The sequence below is a fragment of the Zerene cesonia genome, chromosome 19 (assembly GCF_012273895.1).
Source record: "Zerene cesonia ecotype Mississippi chromosome 19, Zerene_cesonia_1.1, whole genome shotgun sequence".
Classification (NCBI taxonomy): Eukaryota; Metazoa; Arthropoda; class Insecta; order Lepidoptera; family Pieridae; genus Zerene; species Zerene cesonia.
In genome coordinates, this window is record NC_052120.1 from 2,542,213 (window position 1) to 2,552,953 (window position 10,741).

At 32.8% G+C, this 10,741-nt stretch overlaps 1 protein-coding gene across 1 annotated transcript in view; it reads right to left on the bottom strand.

Moving 5' to 3' along the window:
• Positions 1 to 469: 469 nt before the first annotated feature.
• Positions 470 to 10,741, bottom strand: part of LOC119834384 (ATP-binding cassette sub-family G member 1) — a 35,162-nt gene continuing 24,890 nt past the window's right edge. The window contains exons 2-11 of the mRNA XM_038358729.1: positions 7,223 to 7,393; positions 6,657 to 6,793; positions 6,225 to 6,370; positions 5,415 to 5,653; positions 4,638 to 4,888; positions 4,334 to 4,502; positions 3,825 to 3,925; positions 2,830 to 2,985; positions 1,732 to 1,937; positions 470 to 1,471 (exon numbers count right to left, since the gene is read on the bottom strand). Coding sequence (XP_038214657.1) covers positions 1,330 to 1,471; positions 1,732 to 1,937; positions 2,830 to 2,985; positions 3,825 to 3,925; positions 4,334 to 4,502; positions 4,638 to 4,888; positions 5,415 to 5,653; positions 6,225 to 6,370; positions 6,657 to 6,793; positions 7,223 to 7,393 — 1,718 coding nt within the window. The 3' untranslated portion in view covers positions 470 to 1,329. The remainder of the gene's footprint in view (positions 1,472 to 1,731; positions 1,938 to 2,829; positions 2,986 to 3,824; positions 3,926 to 4,333; positions 4,503 to 4,637; positions 4,889 to 5,414; positions 5,654 to 6,224; positions 6,371 to 6,656; positions 6,794 to 7,222; positions 7,394 to 10,741) is intronic.

Genomic DNA, 10,741 nt, shown 5'->3' on the forward strand with positions numbered 1-10,741 from the left:
TATGAATATTTGGATTTATGATTGTATTAATCAGCTTCAAAATAAAATAATAAATGATTCAACTACATGACAGTTTTAAATATTTTCACTTATATTAAAACACAAATAATTGTGTACACTCAACCCTACGACACCCGTAGGTACTTACTAACTAAATATAATATATTGTATGGAATAAGTACCTAATACTAATTTAATGACACAAACATCTCGTCTGATACTGGGGCATTTACCTATAAATTTTTCTTTTGAACCTAATACTTTCTACAAATTAAAAATATTATAGCGAGTGCCCGTTTCCTATCGCAATAGCTATAAATATAAATCAAATGGCCCAATATAGTTAAATAAAACCCAAATGATTATGCGCAATAAATGGCAACCCTGCAAATATATAGTTTTTTCCACTCGCCTAGTCAAAGAGTGTAGTTGAAATTTGTAGTCTAAAATAATTCTTCTTAAAAAGGCACATTCATCTTAAACCATTATTCAATGATTTAATATCACATATAAAATATGGATTTTATTGCTACCATGAATATTTATCTAAATAATTACTACTAATGACTATCCTTTCAGCACTTTCGTTAACAATAAAGATATAAGGGCAAGAAAATTAAACTAGAATAGAATATTTGGATGAGTGATTAACTTTTGGTCCCTTATTTATTCTTTAACATTGGATAAAATTTTGTAAAAAACGGTTAGTATTTCAGTATTTATAACACAGCCTTAGATGGCAGTTAGCTTTAGCAACCAATTTCGATAATAAATTTCATATTAAAACGCGATTCTCAATTTTTGTGAAAGTCAAATGTGGGAACTTTTTGCTTATCCTAATAGGTACGAATGTATTAAAGCTTGTCTGTTATAAACGCGTGGTCGCCGGGATGAGTCTTTTAAAATATGAGACGAATAAATACTTTTGATACATAAATTACTATATAATTATTCCAGATAAGACAACAAAACACTTTATAAATTAACATTCAATTTTGCATCGTTTAAATGTATTATATAAACTATAAAACAAAAGAAAAACGCGTTTTCATTTTAAAATAAGCTACGCTCAAATTTTTCGCTTTGTTCTTCAATATTCGTAATATTTAGTGTAAACTATTGTTTTTTCATATACCCATCAATTCACATCACTAGTGTCCCTTTTATATTATTTGGCACTTTTAACGTGTATTTTCATACATTTTGTGTTTTAACTGATGTTGTTATAACTGACAGTAAGCTAAACCTATCCAGACGTAATGAAACCGGCTTAAAGTACTTGAAAAATCAAAGACTCATGCTAACGACCAATACAATTCCCCAGATAATCTATCGGACAGCATGTAGTTTCCATTTGAGGAGGAAGAAAGCGACAGTTCTCAGCAGAAACAGTGTAACAGTGAGCGCGAGCACGTCCCACCAGAACATGTTCGGGTTCATTGCAACGTCGTTGAGGAATACTTTGGGATGCCTGGAAATAAATGTTAGAAAAATTAATGAATAAAAAAAAATGATCAGTAACATTACAATAACAAGCAACCCGAGGTGATAAGATGGCTTTAGATATTCTAAATCATATAATTTATTTGAATTACATATATATTAACCTCAAAGTTTTTTACAAAGCGGTAGCATTTATTCAGGAGGTATGTCGTAATAATACTTAAAAAAAAATAAGAGCAAACAAACGAAGGCAGGATTATTATCCACAAAACCACAAAAAATACTCACTTATAATGACAATAGAGGGCTTCATTGCATTCCAAAGTTGGTCTATCTAGGCCATAGATAGCGCCAATATAGCCCTCCAGCCCATATCGTAAGTATGATACATATGAACCCCAGTACAAATAGGGGGGGAGGTCGCGTAACCTCACACCGAAACCCGCAAACATCATCATAGGTACAGAGAGAGTTGGACCCAGGAATGTGCCGTTCTGGAAAATTGAGAATTAATTTTGTTTAAAATTTGTTGTCTGTAAGGTCGGATTATGTAAAAATTGTGAATTAAATTTTCTTATTCCTAAACTAAGACAATCAACGGTCTCAATTCTACATTTCTCATCATAAGCTGCCTGTTTACCCCGACGGTCCCTCTCCATTGCTTGCCCCGCGCTTTGCTGACGCCTGACGCAGAAGAGCTTTTCATATATGAGATCGTAAAACCGAGCTGGTGGATTGCGTGATGATAAACGATCACTTCCATCCATTATTATTTGTAGAGGTGAGGCCTCTACAAGTGCATTGCCCGTTTTTAAGGGGTAAGGGATATGAAAATTAAGGACGGCGGGAATAAAGGAAAAAAGGGAGGTAAGGGATAAGGAAAGGATAGGACCTCCAGCTCCTCGCCTCATCGCACAAATAATTCATCATTCGCATTCTTATATTTAACGCCAATGTTCTGTGGCGGTGTAGTACCTCCCGGTGCGAAATGGGTTATTTCATGCCGACTCCCGCATTCGAAACGAGTTAAGCTTTTGCGTGTACGCAATCAGCGTTCATGGATTTATAAGACGATTGTTGTATGTGGGAGTCGATCATGCTTCGGGACGATTTGGGGTAAGCTCGCACCGGGGTAAGTACCAGACCTCCACCGAAAACCGGCGTGAAATAATAGCATTCTATTTTGTTTCGTATAGGGGAGCCGGAGGCCCGTTTCCTTTTCTTGACCCTTCCTAGTCCATTCCTTCTTTCCAGTCACTAATTCCTTTCTTTTCTCTTAAAAGTGGTAAGCGCATTCGTAGAGGCACTACCTCTGCGAATGATCGCTTACCATCAGGCGAACCACCAGCTCGTTTGCCCGCTATAACATAAAAAAAAATGACTCACGACAACATTAAACACGGCGCCGACCATCAAGCCGAAGCTCTGTGCCACGAGCACGGTATACAGTGAAATTGTGAAGAACATAGCGAACCGCGCCAGGTCCAGGGGCTGGGACGACATCGTGTATACTATCACGCTGAACACCGCACATGATACTATCTGCAAGATATATATTTATTAGGTCACAATGTCCTGGATAAATTTATAGAAAATAAGTCGAACGCGAACTGAAACTGCGTTTATCGCCTGAGAATACCCATGATCTTATACAAAGTTTTTGTAAGTGAAATGAGTACCCAAAAATAAATTAATTTATTTATAAATTCATCGTGTATGCATACACTATTACACTGACCTGTGAAGATAGTTGCGAAAATATTTTAACAGTTTATGACGATAGCATGCAATGAAAGCTTATTATAAAATGACATTTATAATATGCTTTATATACACATTTTATTTCACGACACAGAACTCGGGCGGTAATTAAAGTAGTCTCAGTGTTAATTTATGTTATATGAAAGTTGTGATGATGAATCGATTTATTAATTTTTCTCAAAAGGTACCAAGAGCATGATAAGTACCGAAAACAAAACGAAATTAAGCTTTCATGATTTTCTCTAATCTGTGAAATTCTGATATGCACACGCTGCAATAACGATGGTTTATGAATAACGCTAAGTGGACTTCGTGATTTATTTCTTGTATTAAGATCTTAAAGATTCTGCACGCAATATTGATTAATTATTATTAATATGCTTGGTAATTGCTGAGTAGAATTAAGTTTCAAAATACCTAAGATTTATTGAATCACGTAATGAAAACATTAATTAAACCAAAGAACAATAGATAATAGATCTTAAAGCAAATTTTCCTTGTATCTATTATTGGTTTTATGTAATACAGATACAAAACAACACCTTGCATCTATAACTACTATTACTATTGTTTATACATGGTTAACGTTGAAATGATGAAAATAAAAACTATTTACTTACTGATATCGGTAAATCCACAATTGTAACGGATATGTAATATGATCCCAACGAGTACCATCTATTGAAATGTTCTTTGAGTAATATTGACATTTCTGATGGAACTGAAATATAAAATTGTGTTTGTGAATAATCTGAACATAGTAATCAATCACTGCATACTATAAAGCAAAGTCGCTTCCCGCGTCTGTCCCTGTGTATGCTTAGATCTTTGAAACTACACAACGGATTTTGATGGGGTTTTTTAACAGATAGACTGATTCAAGAGGAAGGTTTATATGTAAAATAACGTCTATAAAACTGCTTCGAATTAAACGCATGCGATTTTATATGAGTTAATAAGCATACACAATTAAGGAAATCATTTAATTCTGGCGAACCTTGATATGGTTTGAATTAAATTTATCCTTTTAAAATGCTCCATAATCATTTCACAAAGAATCGGTTACATACAAACCTACAAGCATACACACATGCAAGTGAACCTAATAAAATTTTAAAATAATACTCACAAGTAAGAATGGTAAGCATCATAGGCGACATCATATGGTGCATCAAAATGGCGAATAGCAAGTTATAATTATCCAGAACGCGGGATCCCTCGTTGCCAGCGTTGATAAATAATGTTCCCAACATGATACCGACCACCACGTTTACCATTAAACGTAGATGGGTGAGAGTCTGAAAAAAATATATTATCTTTACTAAACTATTACTAAAAAAACAGATTTATTAAATAGAATCGGAGAAACTGCTACATCATTTCATGAGTGATGCCGTAACGATCTGCGGAGGACAAATGAATCAAGTACTTACAGCATCCCGCTTTGCCTTCATAAATCCTCTCTTTATAAGAACAGATCTTTGGTTAGCCTGCGAGGTCTCTTCAGACCCAGATCCAGAATCTAATTCCTTCATAGCACTTAGTGGATATAATCTCCTAAGATGTTCCATTGTTGGTATCGATTCTGGATCTTCGAACCAGTTATGTGCTTTGCCATTTTCAGCTTTATTTGTCAAGATTTCTATTTTGTCCTCTCCATATTCGCCTGATGCCAATTCGATTACTGGAAGTTAAAATGTATTATTAGTGCATTTTCCATATTTACGTTATATAAGAAAATTTTGCAACACATTTCTGAATCGCACAAGCGAAACTTTCTCGCTAGAGAAGCATATATATACAACTTTCCAACATCATTCAATCGGGATCTTACAGGCCAGTCAGTGGTTTAGACTACTCGAGGATCCTCCCTTTTTCGATGGAGGAATTCCACCTTCATTCCTCCACAAAAACTTGTTTATTAATAATATGAAAATTACCATTTCGTACACAATTAAAATTATTTACAATAATCGAAAAATGGAGTCCACATCAATACATTATCTTGATAAATAAAGAAAGATGAATGGTAACATTTTAAGGGTCAATATCGGTACGATTTAAATGCAGTCACGTTTTTCATTAATATATCTTAATATTAGAATGATTCGCTCTCAAAATAATATAAAGCCACATACACGAAAAGCTTCCAAGATTATGTATCGAGACCAGATAAATTCAAATTATAAAATAAAGTATCAAATACTCACTATAATCAGCGGGATTGTGATACAAAGGACAAGGTATACCAGCTTCCTCAAGATATGGTACTAGATTCTTCGTAGTGCCCTGATAGAGACAATGACCAGCAGCTAGCACGTACACGTGGTCGAATAGAGCGAATAGGGAAGCCGAAGGTTGATGCACTGTACACACTATAGTCCTGCCTTGGTGTGCAAGGTTTTGACATAGCTGTACTACTTGCGAGCAGGATGAACTGTCCAGACCTCTGAAAAAATGACACGAACAGATCGATAAATAATAATCATATTAAATAATTAAGTATATGGACAGTTGAATAGAAAATATTGTGTCTCCGTAACAACTCCCAGCTTAACTATAATTGAATTGGATTGGCTAAATCATTGAATAGATGTTATTGATAAAAATTGAAAAGCATATTCTTTGGGTAAAAGTTACGCTTTCTGTAGATAACCAAGCTTAACACAAGATGGCGTTATATAAATACCATTAGTTTCTAATTTATTGCATTTATTTATAATTTATCGCCATTAGCGCTACATCTCAATTCAGCATTATGCTTTTGCAATATAATTATTATCTCATTATTTAATAGAACAATGGGTCAGATTTTTTGATACTATTTAGTATAATAAATATTAGAAGAAACCGGTATATGACTGAAAATTCGCTTAACCACCCTGGTAGATTAAGACATGAACCCTCATAGGAGGCCTCTGACCTGCATTAAATAATGTAAAATTATAAAAGTAGAGTATGAGAAATTAATAATGCAACTGGGTTAACATTTATGAAAAATGATTAAATAAATATCTCACGTGGTTGGTTCATCCAAGAACATGACTAGGGGGTTGTTAATGAGTTCCAAAGCGATGGACAATCTCTTCCGTTGCCCTCCGGAGAGTTGGGACCCTCTGGTATTCATGTGCTCGTATAGACCCAGATTTGTGAGAATATCTTCTATCTGAAAATGGAGAAAAATCACTTAATATGTGCCAAGATTTAAGGGAATTCGGAATATTATACGGGTACTAAGTTCATATTTTTACTGATTTATCATATTTTTAACTAAAAATTTAAAGTATTTCTTGCAATAATGCATAAATTATAAGAATAATCAATATATTTTTTCCTCCACATTTGCACGACAAACTGCCATTAATCATTTTCATTGCCATTAAACGTCAGATTTTTTTCACAATCAATTAAATGATTCAATCGTATCATTCAAAGAAAATCTTAATACTTACAACTTCTCCCTTTTCGTACTTGTCTAGTTTGGTGGGTAATTTAAGATCAGCCGCTAGAGCCATGTTTTCTCCTACTGTGAGTAAGCCCTGCAGTCTGTCATCTTGTTGAATATAGCAGGACATTTTCTTGAAACGTTCTGAAAAAATCAAATAAATATTTGATTAAATGATAACAAACAAACTGCTTGCTTATATATTCAATATGAATCTTTATATCCATCATTTACTAGGTGTTTTTTTTTTTTAATGGTAAAAAATTCTATCAATAGAAAATAAATCCTGGATATAAGATTAAGTTATTTTCGTTTACAGCTTAATTACATGTGGTTACCCTCTTTTTAAAAGAGATGTAATAACAAAATTAAGTTAACATTTGAAAGAAATAAAGAACGAAACAATGAAAGATAGAAAGAATCGTTTATTTACCATCCATTACCGTTTCTATTAACCATTAACAAAATATGCTTCCTTAACGAGTACAAGATACAAATTGCATTAACAACAAACTAAGCATCAAGCGCTTGATACAAGCAAGAGCTTGATACGTTTAATGAAGATATACTAACTCATAATTCTTCCTCTTCCATTGATAAAGATGGCTCCACCGACGCCGGTTATCCGGTATCCAGACAGAACGTCGAGCAGTGTGGATTTGCCAGCGCCTGACGGGCCCATGATGGCAATAAGCTGGCGAGGTCGGAGTCTGCCATTTACACTGTGTAGGATCTGTTTTGTACCTGGAAAATGTAACACAACATTATAAGAGATTCACTCAATTAGCTTTACGGTGGCGTTTCGTTTTCTTTTTGCAACAATTTAAAAGTATCAAGAATTTCGTTTGAATAACGTTTTGAGTAACTTTGCGTGTCTGTACATATTAAATAATAACATTATATAGTTGATGAAGAATCTAAATATCTTGTTTTATAATAAAATAAAATTAAATCGTCTCGTTTGTAGATACTGAGGATAAACTTATACAATTATTGTAATGTGTGCAATACTTGATAAGTCTACAAAATTTTAAATGAAATCTGTATGTTTGACGCGGGTTAAAATCGCGTCCAAAGGAGTCGGTTATATACAAACATACATGTGAAGTTACTAAAAACGTTAATAGAGACCGATATTCCTCTTGTATGTCTGAGATATACTTTTAAAATACAATTTCGAATTTGAAGATAGGATGCTTAAAATTACAAAAAAATTGACATTTATTAATGATACGCAAGTGATATATTGTACTCATATAAACAAAATGCGAATACAAGCTTATGTCCGGTCCAATTAAAATTAAACTCAAATATTATAATAATGATAAAGCTAATTCCCACAGATATAATGTTTACTCAATGTCCAAAGTACAATAATTTATATCTCGTTTTTGGTTCGAAGTCCATTCGCGAATGACAAACAGTATAAACTATTCGCACATATTCATCTAAATTCTAGATTATAAAATGTAATTCTAACAATATTAATAATATAGTGAATTATTTTTCCGGATACAGTCCAGAGATAATATATGTAAATAATTTGTTAAATGAAATCGATATTATAATACTACGTATTTAGTTTATACATAAATCAAATCATCAGAGTCATCTATTTTAACAACATTATTTTACATATTAAAATTTTAACAACTTTTCAATCCCCGTATTTGGCGATTATATAAATATTATTATACAAATTAACAGTTCAGGTTAGGAATATTCAATGTTACCTATTGTTTGATTATTTATAGTGACAGAATTGTCCCTACTAGCAAGTAAATATCTTATCTCTGGGGGTGACATTTGATTTGCTATATTGCAATTATTATTGCATATATCTCTCTATTAGCGAACTAAGAGTTTCCGGTATCTGTTCGAACCTATGACCTTTCGCACGTCACGATCATTTAATAATCACGAAATAATGTATCATATTACTATTATTACTTGTTCAAATATTATGATCGGGTAAATACGCAAGTCTACAATGGCATATGTGTGATAATTGATATCATTTGTTGACTGTTTCTACGCCATATTAGTCTGTGTGGGTACTCGAAAAGTTATATTGCATTTAACATTTACAGTTCAATTTGTGTAATAAATATTTTAGATCAAAGTATATTCCTTTTCTGTGTCTAGGGGAGTATTTAATGTAAACAATTAGTCTTTTAGACTGAATTGAAAAGTGATTTCATAGAAGTCTGAGGGTGAATTAATATTCAATCATAGTAACAGTCGACGAAACTGCCTCGAATCGGCTTGACAATTTTTGTTAGACTTTTATGTGTATGTGATAGGTTTGACAAATGACAATGGGTCGTAAACTATTTTTTGTACGCAATTCGTTATCTTAGATAAAACGTTATTACGAACAAGACCGTGCTATGATAAGTTTTTGATTGTAAATAATGAAGAACAATGAAATTCTTACATTTATTCTGTTTTTCTAATGTGATCAAAACATACGAATTTGTCCTGAATGCATAAATTATGTCAATAAATTATTAATTTTAATTGCCTAGATATCAATTCGCAAATTTTTCACATGCGTGGTAAAACGCACTTGAAAAAATTGATGATGCAGACATCATATAAAATTTTAATGTATATTGAATTTCGTTTTGTGTTTATTTTGAATCTATTATTTTCAATTTAATTCTCATAGATTATTATATGAAATAAATTGGTGAAAATCATCGAGCACTAGACCAGTGTTCGAGCTAGATCTAGCATCTAGTCTAGTGTCTGGGAGTTAGTAATCTATACCAACACTACAAAGGTGAAGAGTTTCTTTGTATAGTTAATTCAAGAGCTACCACTGTTACAATTTAAAAAAAATGATTTGTATTGGATATTTATTTATCGAGGAACGTTTTTGGCTATGTTACATTACACACATATGAGTAAAACTAATCTAAACTAATAAAGTAAAATAAAAGTAATATAATCATCATCAGCCCATATATGTTCCCACTGCTGGGACACAGGCCTCCTATGAGGGTTCAGGCAATAATCCACCACGCTAATAAAAAATGTTTTTTAAATTTTCCTTCGAGAAGCTAGTCAGCTAGTCAATGAATAAAGTTCTCCTATTTAAATATATTACATACTAGCTTTTCGCCCGCGGCTTCGCCCGCGTAGAATTCGCTTATATCGCGCGACATGCTAAGGAGTATTTTCTTCGCATTAAAAAGTATGGTTTGTTCTTTCCCACGTTTAGCTCCATCTTCATACCAAGTTTCATCAAAATCGGTTTGACGATCGAACTTTCATACAAACTTTCATCCCCTCTTTCAACCCTTTCTACCCTTTTTTCGCGATAAAAAGTATCCTGTGTCCTTTCCCAAGTTCAGTTCTATCTTCATACCAAATTTTATCAAAATCGGTTTAGTGGTTTAGGCGTGAAAGCGTAACAGACAGACAGAGTTACTTTCGCATTTATAATATTAGTAGGGATGTATTACGCTGCATTTATCTTACTATCCAATTATTTAAATCAATACGTAAATCATTCTAATTTATACTTCTAAGCCACCAAGTATAAATAGTAAAATTTTGTTAAGCGGACAAATTGCATTATAAACTTATAAGGATAATATTTTTTGTTTTATCTCAAAGAGTAGTTTTTTTCGCCGAGATAGCATTTCCGTGTATTTGATTTACGCATTAAATTTTTAAAGGTAATAAATATATCCACAATATGGTAAGATAGATGTTTTTATATTGTATTTTATTATATTATTATGGGTAAAAGTAAAAGTTAATTTTATAATAAAACTAGCTGTTGCGCTGTCTTAATAAATGTTCACAGTATAAACTTTCATCCCCTTTTTTATCTTCTTGGGGGAGGAGAATTTATCAAAATCCTTTCTTAGCGGATGCCTACGTCATAACATCTATCTGCATGACAAATTTCAGCCCGATCCGTCCAGTAGTTTGGGCTGTACGTTGATAATCACTATGTCAGTCAGTCGTATTTAAGTAGTTTTAATATGTAGATGTAAAATCAAGTAGACTGCGATTATTATTTTGAATTAAAAAAAAGAAATAAATTCTTAAAAAGTTTTAAACCTACAAAGAGTATAT